This window comes from Fundulus heteroclitus, chromosome 7, assembly GCF_011125445.2.
Source record: "Fundulus heteroclitus isolate FHET01 chromosome 7, MU-UCD_Fhet_4.1, whole genome shotgun sequence".
In the NCBI taxonomy this organism is placed as follows: domain Eukaryota; kingdom Metazoa; phylum Chordata; class Actinopteri; order Cyprinodontiformes; family Fundulidae; genus Fundulus; species Fundulus heteroclitus.
Window position 1 is genome coordinate 20,996,100 of NC_046367.1, and position 14,322 is coordinate 21,010,421.

Sequence of the window (14,322 nt, forward strand, 5' to 3'; positions counted from 1 at the left end):
GGAAATCAGCAGCGAAAATCAGCAACGATGGACGGCTCAAACAAACAGCAGATAAGAAGTGCAGCGAGATGTTTAAACCGAACCAGAGAGATGAGCAGGAGAGTGAGGAAGCCGGATATAGCAGACCAGGCCATCAGAACACACTGGGTACTTTTTATATATTGGACGCACACATCAATAAATTAAAGATAAAACTGAAAAAGTTTATTTATTTCAGTAATTTGGCTTACATGCAAATTACTTACATACAAGTTCACAATTTTAGGGTTTACAGCAAATGAAAGCTGAAAATGATGTTTCTCATAAATTTAGAATATGACTAAATGGCAATAAAAATGATTTATACTACAGAAACCTAAGCCTATTGAGACATCTGTCCATGTACAGCACAGTGTATGCACTCAGTACTTAATTTAAGGCTCCTTTTGCATGATTTATTTGCATAAACACGGTGTGGCATGGAGCTAACCAGTCTGTGGCTTTAGATCCACAGGCGTGAATAATTTTGAAAGACACTGTATGTAAATTGCTTTGCATGGTATAGAACCCATACATATATTAAGCATTTAAAGCAACAGGTCAATATGTAACCTTGAATTAATATGATTGTCTATTTGTTCCAAATATTTGTTGATAAAACAAGCATATGTGACAGAAATCTCAGAAGATACGGACAAATAAATGTTTCTGAAACAGAAAACTCTTTTTGACCATAACTACATTTTCTACATAGCTGGCAGCAGAAATCGCTCAGTAATCCAATTACAGCTGCTGGTCATACAATCGGAATATCATGAAAAAGTAGTTTTTTTCAGTAGTTCCATTAAAAAAGTGAAACTTGTATATTATGTTAGTTCATTACACACAGATTGATACATTTGTAGTGTTTATTTCTTTTAATTTTGATGATTATAAATGTCAACTAATGAAAACCCCAAATTCAGTATCACAGAAAATTGTGAAAAGGTCCCATATTAAAGATACCTGGTGACATACTCTAAGCAGCTAATTAACTCTAAAAACATGCAAAGGCCTTGAAATGGCCATTGCTAAAGAGGCTGGCTGTTCACAGTAATAATACTGTAATAAAAATCACAGAGCTCTTTGTCCAAGCAAATCAACAGAGAGGTGAAGGAAAGGAAAAGATGTGGTAAAAAAAATGTACAAGCAACAGGCATGACTGAACCCTGGAGAGGATTGTGAAACAAAACTCATTAAAAAATGTGGAGAGATTCCCAAAAAGTGGACTCCACACCAGCCCGGCAAAGACTTACACTTAGATTTAGACAAACTTTATTGTCATTTTGTGCATACAAAATTAAATTTCGTTGCAAACAGCTTACGGCAATGTAATGAGATTGCAATTGAAATAAAATAACATTACAATATAATGTGCAGCAGTGATAAGAACGTAACAGTGCAGGAGGAAAGCAGTTTTATAAAAAAGTTTGCAGAAGAGTGTTCAACCATGTTTGTAGTGCAAGGTAGATTCATGCTGTCTGCTTCTCACGTAAGTTACATGTTTATGTGTACATTTGTAATGCTGAGAAACGCTCAGCTTTGAGGTTATGTTGTTCTGAACTCTGTAGATTCAAGCCTCTGTGTAAAAAGACAAAAACATGGGGACGACTCTGACTCCCCGGGGACCTAAAAAGCAACTTCGCTGAGGCTGTGTTCACTGGGGGGGGGGGGGTTAATCAACTGAGGAAGAACATGAAGAAGTAACAATGTAAGGGGTTGTTCACAATTTCCAGCCAGTTTCAGAGAGCAGCTTAGTCCACCCCCGCCCGCCCCACCCACCAACCCATTTCCTGCATGTTAAAAAGGTCTCAAATAAAATCAGTAGGATAGCAGCTGTGTCAAGATATTTTGATCAGTTTTAACAACACATATCAGCTCAGAAAAACTGCTTAGCTAACGCCTGAAGTTTCCTGCTCATGCACGTCAACTTCTGAAACACAGCCGTTACTTTGTGAGTGGTGCGTTTAATGCAATGGGACGTTACACAACTACTCTACAGATGTCACAAAACACAGCATGCAGTTGTGAATGATTATAGGTTATCCATATAACCTTTTTAATTTTGTAGGTATATTTTCTACATGGTAGACAGGGTTTGATGCATTGCTTTACTGAAAATTGTGAACGACCCCTTAGTAGGCCATCCTGTGCCTGTTGACTTTCCCAGATGTGGAAAATTATTTTTTCAAAATTAATTTATTAGCACTTTAAAAACAACTGTTGTTGGCTAAAGTGTTGCAAACAGAAATGACACATTACAGCAATAATTCAAAGTTAAAAGCTTAAAAACATAAAAATATACAAGACTAAATAAAACCATCATTTAATGCACGTTAAGTGCTGCATTAAAAACCAGTGAGTACAAATGTATTGAAGCTACCAAGTTTACATCTGAATCATCTGTGTTTTTACAGAGAAGAGTTCTACTGTGTCTTAGACATAGTAGATGATCAAATTACTGAGAGGTTTATGCAAACAGGCATTCAAACAATAAAAGAACTGGAGAACTCTTCCCTGACCCTCATTACAAATGATGCAATATCCTTCTTAGTTTATTATGATGATTATTTAATACCCAAATGTAGTTTTAGTTGAAGAATGAATGTGCTTTAATTCTGCATTTTGTGCTGTAAAATGGTTTTTTTTCTATTATTATTAAGAAAAAATGTCTCAAAATATTAGTCTAATTATAAAGATTCTGTCTTGGCCTTGGCCTCAGAGGGCCCAGTCTTGGTCTTTGAAGAACCGATCTTAACTCCTGGTCCAAGGTCAACGCAGCCGTCTACCAGGAAGTTTTAGAGCACTTCATGCTCCCTGCTGCTGACTAACTTTATTAAGAAGCAGACTTAATTTTCCAACAGGACTTGGCACCTGCACACGGTGTCAAAGCTACCAGTACTTACTTTAAGGGCCATGGTATCCCTGTTCTTAACTGGCCAGCAAACGTGCCTGACCTTAATCCCATAGAAAATATTTGCGGTATATTGAAGAGGAAGATGCAATAAGCCAGACCTAACAATGGGGGAGAGCTGAAGGTTGCCATCAGATCAACCTGGGCTCTCATAACACCTGAGCAGACTGATCGTCTCCATGCCACGCCGCATTGCTGCAGTAATCCAGGGAAAAGGAGCCTTAGCTAAAGTATTGAGTGCTGTACATGCTCATTCTTTTCATGTTTATACTTGACAGTGGGACAACATTTTTGCAAACCTTTTTTTTTGTGTTGGTCTTAATTAATATTCTAATCTTCTGAGATACTGAATTTGGGATTTTCATTAGTTGTCAGTTGTTATAAAAATGTAAATGTAATCATTTTATTTTTATCAAGCGTTTGGTTTGTTTTAAGAGTTTGCTTTCAGGAAGGTTCTGTTGTTTTAACCTCAGATAAGGGAGAGCAAATGGTTTCCCCAGATAAGGAACGTCTCCTTTATCCAACTGTGCATGAAGCTGGTGATTTGATCATCACCCGCAATGAAACTTGCTCCCTTCTTTGTTTTCCAACCCCCATGTTGTAAACTCAAGACTGTGATTAAATCCTCCTGACCCCATGTGATGTGTGACAATAAAAGACAGAAAAGACAGAGGTAGCGGGGCAGTCGAACTCAAGCTTGTAAAGAAGTCTCATGCTCCTGGTTCTTCTGCCCTCTTTCTGATGGAAGAGTCTAAACTTGTGTTTGTGTTTTTTTTTCTTTCCAGAATAAAGGGGTTATTTAACTTAACTCTATCGTCAGTTATAATCATCGAAATTACAATAAATGAACACTTGAAATATATCAGGCTGTGTGTAATGAATGAATATAATATACAAGTTACACTTTTTGGAGTGGAATTACTGAAAAAAGTCAACCTTTTCATGATATTCTAATTATAGCATCAGCACCTGTAAAATAACATTACTCATCATGCATGTCACCAGGACGGCACAAAGCAGGAAGCCTCCACCTTCTCACACTAAAACCGTGCCGCGGTAGTTTGCAGAAACACAGCAGGTTTCTGAGCGTGGGAGGTTTTCTTGACACGGCTCATCTAGTGATGGAACTGTCAACACAGAGAATGCCTCTCCTACTCTCGGGGCGTGTGTACACACAGAGAAGGACCTTATCTGATGTTGGACTTGGCCGAGCATATGCGTCTGTGTTTGTGCCAGGTTCAGCTCGGGTGTTACCGTGGATGCCGCGTTGCTGAGGCGTCCGCTCCTGTTCAGGCTGTGTGCAGACATCAGGGCGTCGATGTCTTCCTCTGCATCGTCGTCAGAAAACTCCTGCGAACGACAAGCGCTCAGATCAATCACATGAGCCTGACATCTGGATCCCAGCATCTGCCCCGTTCATCTTTCTGCCAGCAAGCCGAGTGGGCGGACGCAGCCGGGCCCGGCCTCCATAAATTCAATCAGACATGTCCGGACACAGCGTGGTAATTTGATTTTCACGTTTAGAACCACAACGCTTTTACGGTAAACCAGTGAGCATGACTGGAAGGGTAAGCAAAGGAAGAAAATAATCAGTAAGTGTTGCTCTGAACCGCTTCAAATGCAAATCCTTGAAGATAGAACAAAGCAGCTCCATACTGACCGCCGCATCCTCCACCTGTTTGCAAACTACATGTGTTTAGATGCTCTTTGAAGTGAGCTCCAATGTGAAATTAGCATTCAGGTCCACAGCGGACGGACCCCGGCGAGTTCGTCGGCCCACACATCCCAAGTTTGATGCGGTTACACAATATAGTAAAACCGCAGGTGAGGAATTTAAGGGAGGTTTGGGCTGAATATTCATCATTCGTTAACTTCAGAGTCAGATGAATCAGAGTTTTTGCTGTGTCTGGGGTTGAATTGTTGCTGAAAGTGCGTTCACGGAGCAGAAAAGATGAGATGAAGCGACGGTGCTCACCGCTTGGTTGAGCCCGGGGACCGAGCGGCTTCTGAGGCTGAGGGCATCGTCGCTGAGCTCAGACCCCGGAGCTGACAGGTCCATCTCTGAGCGGCTGTGATCTGGTGCAGGGGGGGGAGGACGGGGCGTGCAGAGGAATAAAGAAAGAGACAGCATTTCAAATTTGGTCAAATTGAAGCAGAAAATGAAAGTATCTCAAACTTTGAGGTCTATACCTGTCAAAGATTTACCCTGATGATGTAAGTCTTTTTGTTATTGTTTCTGAGCCATTTTAAACTTGCTGCTCAAAGTGCTAATGTCCTCTTTAAGAGGAACATATCATCCAAAATCCACTTTTTAGCCCTTAAATAAATTTTGTTGTGTACTTGGAGTCTCTAGAAGCGCAGAGCAGTTGAATGTAGTCTCTTCAGGTGCTGCGTAGATGTCTTTATATCCTGTTTTCTCTCAAACCAGTCAGCAAATTCTCCTCAGATCTCGGACATCAGCAAGGCCTATTTGTCCACAGAACTGATGCTCACTGGATATTTGCTATTGTTCTGAAAACTCTTTTTGTGATGCACAGAAATAGTTGTGCATAAAAAAATCCCTGTAGATCCGCACGCTCTGAAATTATTGGACCCGCCTGTCTGGCACCAACAAGCCCACCGCCCACATACATAGCCTGTCTTGTCTTTTTTATTTTTTTTATTTATTTATTTTTTCACAACAAAACATAAAAACAGAATCATGTTTCACTAAAAAAGAAGAAAATGTGATGGACAACTGCTGAAAAACCCTCAAGGGGCTTAATGAGTCTCCATAATAACAAATATATTTTAAAAACAACAACATTTCAATATATAAAACAGTTTAAAATATTATTTAGACCACAAGTCCATATGGAAAATTCAGACAACTAAGTAGCAGCAATTTTACTCTCCGTTTAAATTGTTCTTTAGAAAGATCGGTCAATGATGTGGGAAGACTGTTCCATATCTTTGATCCTCTGTATAATACGCTAAACTGTGTTTGAGTTGTGCGAGAGTAAGGAGGCCTGATAAGACAACTATTACGAGTTGGATACTGGTGAAATTCATTATTAAAAGTAAAAATATTACAAAAGTGCTGAGGAAGTAACTTTTTTAAGCTATTTGAAGTTGATTCACTTGATAAACACTAAGAATACTTGCCTGAGCAAACAGTGGTTGTGAGGGGTGTCTACGATTTACACAAAATATTAGCCTTAAAGTTCGCTTCTGAAGTCGAAAAACAGATTCCAGTTTAGTTGGGTGGGTGCTAGCCCAAGCAACATTACAGTAATTAATATATGGACATAACATTGAATAATATAACACAATTGCAACTTTTTTGTTAATCAGGTGGCAGATTTTTCCCAGTATACCGACCACTTTGGCTAGTTCTGTACTTATGGCACTAATTTGGGGTTTCCAGGATAAAGAATCATCTAGAATAACAACAAGAAAACGAACAGATCTAAGATTATTAATGGATGTATTATCAATTTGAATTTTCATTGCAGGTTTAAACGTATCAAACTTATAACCAAAAAATATATAACTTGTTTTTTTTATGTTAAGTGTCTTCTGATAACAGTCAGAGTTTTTATTGTAATTTGTTGTTTCCTTTTCTGTCTTAAGAAGGTCAAATGAAATGGGAGTGGAGGCTTAGTGGTTGTAGCTGGGTGCTTGACCTCAGCTACAACCCGGGGAGCATTTTGGGGCTTCCTAGGCTCACTGCTCCCTTAGGGATGAGTTAAATGATTTCATTGGAATATACAAAAGGTTGCAATGAAAAATAAAGATGATTAAAAGACTGAATTATTTAGCAAACAATTATTTGGCAGTTTGTTAAGCCCAGACTGCACAGCAGGCGTTAACATGCGTCTGCCAAACTGTCTGCCACAACAAAGAAGCAAAGAAGGTGGACTTTGACATGCACAGAGGGAAGGTGACGCTGTTTACTGGTTCAGACATGAGTTCATTGCTAAAGAAAACAGGTCTGCTCTGCTGCTGCCATATTGTCAGTCATGTCCAATAGACTGTAAGGTTCATTTTGCATTTTTCTCCTGGAAGAGAAAGCACTGAATATTCATTACCTTTTGTGGTTGGCTACATGATTAAATAGGTCATTTTGCTCATTAATTATTATGTTTTCATTCCCATCAAGAGAGATGTTGTAAATGTTGCAACTTTTACTTTCAGATTTGGTAACAATTGCATTTAAACGTTATCTATTCATAATGGTGGGTTGCCAAAGATGTCTGAACCAATAAACTGTTATTCTGCAGGTATCAGGTGTTGGATTTTGTGGTTAGGTTGCAGATAAGGTGAACTTTTGACCACTGTAGAAGAGGCAGCCAAGTGACAGATTTGAATAGTGAAGGGGGACACATATCAGAGAAATGCGGAGCGTCTTGTCAATTAATGCATCTCATCTGGTGCTTGTAAAAAAACATTAGATGAGTCATGCTGAGATTAAGCAAGACATGATGGATTAGTGGAAACTAGCCTTGGACAGTTTTCAGCCGCGCTGAGGCTGACACAGCCTGTTCCGAGTCGTTAGACAGAAACTAACAAAGGTGTATTATTTTTAACACTGTCTATTCCCCCTGAATTATTTCCATTGTTTACATTTCAATTGTTTACATAAATCGCCGCTGCACCATATACTGTAATTTACTGCAATTTACTGTGATTTTTCAAGCTGTATGCAAACGAAATTTCGTTCTGTACGCACTCTGTGCATACAAAATGACAAATAAAGTTGTCTAAGTCTAAGTCTGTCTAAGTCTAACCTGCGTTTGATGCCGCCGGTGTACGTTCAACTTAAAGATGCTGGAAACGTGGCACGCCAGGCCCAACTCATCAGCAGGAAAAAAAGCATAAAACAGCTTTTTACTGCTCACGCTCTTCCCCTGGATAGCAGGAGGGATTATTTACAACTCCAAGTACACACATGGTGTGTTAACCTACATGTAAGAGACTGTAATGTTTTTAGTTTTAACCGTCTCCCCAGGAACCTCTCTGAATCCAACTGGACATGCAAGCAGGCTGGCAGCTACCTTTTTTGCAGCAGTGGCTCTGCTGCACATATATCCTGATGTTGTGGAAAATATCTGACTTAAAACCAGAAAGATTCATGAAAGCAGTGAATACTACCAGCCCCTATGAGCCAGTACGACAGCTGGTTTCCACGGTGACTGGATGCAGGCTAGAGGACTAACATTACTGAGTTGTCCAGATTTCTTAGGAAAATCCTCCTGTTGCTTAAGGATAAAGAGATGAAAGAGGTGTTTGAGCTCTATATCTAAGGGGTTCTTCACTTATAAATATCCTGCCGACAAGAGACATACCATTTATATATATATATTTATACTGTATATTTACAGTATATATATATATATATATATATATATATATATATATATATATATATATATATATATATATATATATATATATATATCATCTTTATTTTTTTAGTTAATAACAAATTATTTATGCATTTCAAATCAGTGCTGCACCTTCATACAGGAGTCGGAGTCAGTTAGCCCCTGCAAATAGACAGTTTGGGTGTTTTTTTTTTTTATTATTATTATTTCAGCCTACAGAACATAGCCACAGCTTTCTTGATGTTTTGGACTGTAGACAATGCAGTGAGCAGCTTTGAGAAGGTTGTTGTTGTTGTTGTTATCTCAAATTTTAAAGCATGAAGCTGGTGTTTAAATCCTCACAAAATGTAAACCTAGTGATACATTTCATGTGAACAACAGTCTCAGTTACACTGAACAACAACTTTAACATTTGATTTCTTTGGTCTTTGACTTCAATGAGGCTTAAACAATGGATCAAAGAAGCTAGATGTTAATAATTGAGCTTCAGAGCCACATGGGATATTTCCTGATCTTTTCAGAGCGCTGCTGCTGTTTTCCTCACATGTAGTTTTTTAGCTAAGCTAAATGCCCTCAGGCTTTAATTCAATACTTAAAACACAGAATTAAAATTGATTTGCTCTCAGATGACGTCTGGACAGAAGAGTATGTATTCTCTTGAAACTACTGAATTATTCCTTTGCACATGTCATAAACTGAAAAGGGAAACTAGAGTTTAAAATCGGAATACGTTGATGGGGGGGGGGGGGGAGCCAAAACTCTGACCCAAGCTGCCTCCTGTTGAAACCGAGGGAGGATCAAACGACTCCTGCAGAGGGACAAAATCATTGCTAATCACATAGCCTCCAAATTAAATCCAACAAAAGAACTGTGATCTGAAAATAGTAAAGACAAGAACATCCTCCGCCCTGACGGTTCTGCATATACTGCCTGACATCTGTGGTCACGGCAGGACATCCTCGTTAAAGACTAATCAAAGCCATTTTAAAGCCTTTACACACTTCAGTAAGGAGCTGGGATAAAGGCTCTGACTTTGAAAGAGACAAAGAAGAAGAGATCGTACTTGAAAGAAGAGAAGAGCAACTGCTACAGATGAAGGAGCCAAAGTTAATGGAGTAATTTGTGAGAGACGTGACATGTGCTCTCACAGAGGGACTCATTTTATCATTTGTAAGACACCGAACGCGCCAAGCTGGCGAGTCTCTGTCAGAGGTGAACTCAGTCTAGCATCAACTCTGAAGAGATCCGATGCTTCTAACACTTCCTCAAACTGTGAGTCGCTTATGAAAATGTTTGCGTGTCCGCTTGCGGAGCTGCGAGTCGACAGAAGGAGTCGTGCTGCATGGATGTGGGGGGGAAAAACAAAAACAACACCAACCATACGGGTCCATGTCGTTACCTGATGACACAGAGGCGCGGGAAACGGAGATGGTCGGCGTGTCCGAGTTTGTGCGCTGATGCCCCGCCCCCTTCTTCTCAGGCCCCTTCTCCTCGGTGGAGCGCACACTGGCGACGCTTTCCGCTCCGTCGGGCTGCGTTCAAATCCAAACACACAGGCAGTTGGAACAAAGGTTCATTTGAACACCTTATGAGCTGCTGTGTGTCTGTGTGGGTGTTACTGTCGCTGACCCTGACCCTCCGGTTGTTGCTGGGGGATTTATCCGGAGTTGGGGAACGCAGATTGTTGGGGACAGTAGGCAAACCCGAGGACTCTAAAGCCACCGCAGCGCCCCTAAAAGCAAGACACAAACCAGTCAAACGTCCTTCTGGTGGGCTCATACACTGATAAACGGCATTTGTGTAATTTTTTATTGCCTTTTAGGACTTTTTGAACTAGTCTTTTCAAGACAAGTACCGCCCATTACTAAGGGGTGGACCTGTTTGGATTGAATTTGCATGTAATCTAAATCATTACAAGGCCTTTGTTTGGCAATGGTATAAAGCTTGTTACTGCACATTACTCCAGACTTTTTGAATTGAGAAAGCTTCCTGGACAGGAAGCGAAACGTCTTCAACTACGGAAAACAAGTCCAGTTGCTTTGTTTTTTTACTTTTTTTGGAATGACCTGGATGACTGAGAATCTTCATAGTCTTTTCAAGGGTGGAGATATTGACTGCCCATATTTGAAATCATTGTAGTTTCTTTAAATCACATATACATAGTTGAACATATGCATTTATCTGCATATTTGAAAAAAAAAAAAGTAAACTTCTGAGCTGGACTGTAAAAGAAGCAGCTCCACAGACATGAAACAAACATCTCAGCTTTAAATGATTGTATGCCCCCTAAACCTGATGGATATGGCTAAATGAATCAATTCCAACCTTATACACTGTTTTATTTGAATCAGACTTTGTGACCTGAAATCTGAGGCCTATCAATTTTTGGATGAGATGCTTCTCAGAGATATGATTTGTTGTCTATTTTTTTACTAGTAACCAATAATGTTGACACATTTCCTGCAACCTTAGCTTCTTGTCTGATGAATTGTTCTCTAGAAATTTAACTTTCAGCAGAACCGAGGCAGAGCTGTGGCCTGGGTCTAATCACGCCACGGAAAACAGACCAATGAGAGCTCGGCGAGCCTCTCAGGATGGGTTTCCGCCTTTCTAAATTCTGTTTTCGCAGGAAACATTTAAATATTCAAGAGCACACTGCAGTCTTCAAGCCATTAAACGGAGAGTTTAATGCTCGTTATATAAACTTGAACTCTTTCAAGATCCCTCAGCAATATGGGCAGTTTGATGTTTCTCTGAAGAGAGAGAGAGAGATGAACGCTAAACTCTTTCATTACTTAACATACAGTCCCCATGATATTACGTTTGGTAAAATCTCTCCTAAATAACGCATCATATAAGCACTTACAATGCACTTAATGCTGATAAAGCTTCCTAAATCCCATACTTGTTTGTTTTTGTTGATCTAAATGCTTATTTTTGTGCATCACCTGTTTGAATGCTGACTCTGAGCAGAACGAACACTTTGGGTTTCTCCATCTGAAGACGACCTGAGGCTGGCGCTGTCGACTCCGTCCCCTGGTTTCAAGGTGGAGCGGCCGCCTTTCTTACCCATCTTCATCCGTCTGCACACACACACACACACACACACACACACACACACACACACACACACACACACACACACACACACACACACACACACACACACGCGCGCACACACACACACACACACGCACACACACACACGCACGGAGGTCGTTATCCGCTGTGCATCTCTTATATAAACCCGTGTCCATTATTTCACAGCCATCACTCTCTACTTCTCCATTTTATTGCATTCGTTTGTAAACTCGCCAGAGGGTAAAACACTGTAAACAGATATGTGCATCTCTTAATTACGATCAAATTGCAGTTGTTGTCCCCTCAATTTCTATGTTTTATCAACATCTTAAAAGGACGTAGCAAGATTTTTAAAAGACGGGTGACTGTCAGATCTGCAGATCCGACTGACTCATCGGCCACGAATGACAATCATCATAAAATTAGAGTAACTGATCAGCCACAGAAGGTCATCTCTTCCGACTGTGCATATTTTCCAGGATCAGAATGATACTCTTATTAGGCGTCACTGAAATGTCGACTGCTGGACATAAATTATATTTGTGTAGCAGAGGTTAAGCTTCAACATTAATATCTCGGCGTTTGTTGTGATTTGTTTTCATGTCCTTTTTTTATTTCCTCAGCTTGCTGACTGTCTGCCTTCTGTCAGCGTTTCCTTCTTCCCTACCCTAAAACATCTGAAAGAAACAATTTTCATCCCATCAATCATTTTTAGATGTTTTCCCTCTTTTGTCTAAGTTCTGCAGCAATTTGTTTTACCTCTGGTTGGCTCCTGAAAGCTGTCATTATTTAAAGATGCGGGCGATCCATCTCATAGCTCAGCCATTATTAAACTGGGGGATTGGAAACAGCGCCAAAGCAGCCAACGTGAATCTGCTTTAAATTTGCTTGCCCCCCACAATGACACCACTAGTCAAACACTCCTACATACTACAGCATATTTGATACCAAATAAATTAAAGCGCGGAGATTATTTGTTTATTGCGATACTTAGTGATGTTTGAATCTCTCTTTTTCTTCACAGTGGCCATTTTGCTTATCCATAAATCACTAAACCTTCTAGAAAAATAAACATGGTTCGCTGAATCTGTTATGCTGTGCAAGGCTGTTATTTGTCATGTCAAGTTATGCTATTCTATGGTCTATTATTCTACACGATGCTATGCTTTGCCATTTAATGTGCGGCTATGCTGTTATTTTATTCTATGCAATGCTTTTTTCAAAGTTGTGCATTCTTGTTTTATGTTTAATTATGTTATGTGAAGCTATGCAATGTTATGTTACAGTATGTTCTTGGTTTGAATCCCAGTTGGGCGTCTTCCTGCATGTAATTTGCCTGCACTTCCCATGCATGCGTAGGTTCTCTCCGGGTAAGTGCTCAAATTAAAGTAACACAGGGCCATCTCCTCCTGGTAGATATTATTTCTTTGAGTCAGAAAACCACATTTCTCTGCATTGGACTATGAGCATAGAAAATTACTTTGAAACTCTCCGTTTTCACAGCAGGTATAAAACATCTCACTAGCATCATTTGGCAAAAATGGATCAAATGCAAAGTTTGACTTCTAGCACCTGCACATATTTTTTGCTTTTAAGCCCTTCCAAACATTTATGATTAAGCAGATCAGTTTCATGTAAATATGATTTGAAGTGATGCCTTCAGGAACCCCCAGGCTGCAGCCAATTTGACAAGTGATCATAGCAGGTAGAATCCAATAATGTTTCTTTGCTTCACTAAATGTATTTTAAAGTACATTCCCAGTCTGTGACAAATCAAATAAATATCCATTTGGTCTACTCTATGGGTCTCAGATTGAACTGCGCACTCAACTCACTGCCCATTTGACTCGAACTGATATGTGGCTACGCAAGACAGAAAAAGTCAGAGACTTTAATATTAATTGTTGCATCTGCAGCTGATTTTGGCATATACTGGCTGTGGCATCGGTGAAAATGCATTTAATGTAAACACATTAATCAGTTTTCTTGTCCTTATTTTTGTGGTGATGGTGGTAGACTGCTGAAGGCCTTCTCTGTCACATCTGAAAGATTTCCAACAGGGAATTAACTCTATCATGGATGTTTTTTCATGTCAAAAGGTGTCGTACTCCCTCAATATTTATTTAAGCAATTTGATCCCAATCAAGGAACCTCTGTCTTGGCCTTTTATGAGATTTTATTGATCATCCATAGGGAGCTTCTGGATGAGTTAATGTCAGTACTTTCATGTTGAAAAGGTTTTATTTTTCCCCTGCATCTCACTTGCTGTAGACAGATGTCAGAGTGATCTCACTTTGACGAATCATGGACAAAAAGAAGCTCATGAGAAAGTCAACCTAATAGTCAATAATCAAAGAGTATAAAAGAGTAAATACCTGACATCTCAAGCTTAGCAGAGACATTTCTTCATCTTAATCAGGACAAGAATTAAGTTTTTACAGCTGACAACAACCTTCAGAGAGGAAAATCACACTACAACTCCTGCTGCCATTGCATTTAGCTGTTTTGCAGCGGACGGGAAGCAATTTGGTGCTTTGCTGCCTCCTTGTGCAGCAGTGGAGTTGGGGAACGCAGCAGTGGGTTACAACTGATATCTGTCTGAGTTAAAATACTGACTGTTTGATACTACTCCACGCAGCCCCACTCTGAAAATCCCTCCAATGGAGTGAACAGTCTTTGTGGAGTGTCCTTACCCTTTCTTTCTGGCACCATCTATGATGTTGCGGACAGCACTTCTGTTGGATTTCGGAGTGTCGGGTTTCTCTGGTTCAGAGGACGCAGACAGGTTCTCTGTAGACTTTTGTTCTGCAGCTTTCAACCAAAAAACAATTCTGGTTTATAAAATCTGCACATTTTTTACTGCACTCCATACAATACACTGCTCAAAATGCCCTTTCCATGCAGTCAGAGTCATACAACTTCACTGTGTGGCTGATCAGACAT

The 14,322-nt window shown here is 39.8% G+C and overlaps 1 protein-coding gene across 5 annotated transcripts in view; it reads right to left on the reverse strand.

The window, feature by feature from the left end:
* Window positions 1-14,322, reverse strand: part of sytl5 (synaptotagmin-like 5) — a 62,557-nt gene that overhangs the window by 12,173 nt on the left and 36,062 nt on the right. For 4 of the 5 annotated variants that reach the window (XM_021317466.2, XM_021317462.2, XM_036139164.1 and 1 more), the window contains exons 5-10: window positions 14,073-14,190; window positions 11,247-11,381; window positions 9,928-10,030; window positions 9,698-9,830; window positions 4,908-5,008; window positions 4,187-4,282 (exon numbers count right to left, since the gene is read on the reverse strand). In XM_021317466.2, the coding sequence (XP_021173141.2) occupies window positions 4,187-4,282; window positions 4,908-5,008; window positions 9,698-9,830; window positions 9,928-10,030; window positions 11,247-11,381; window positions 14,073-14,190 (686 nt within the window). The remainder of the gene's footprint in view (window positions 1-4,186; window positions 4,283-4,907; window positions 5,009-9,697; window positions 9,831-9,927; window positions 10,031-11,246; window positions 11,382-14,072; window positions 14,191-14,322) is intronic. The other variant, XM_021317465.2, reaches the window with a different exon arrangement.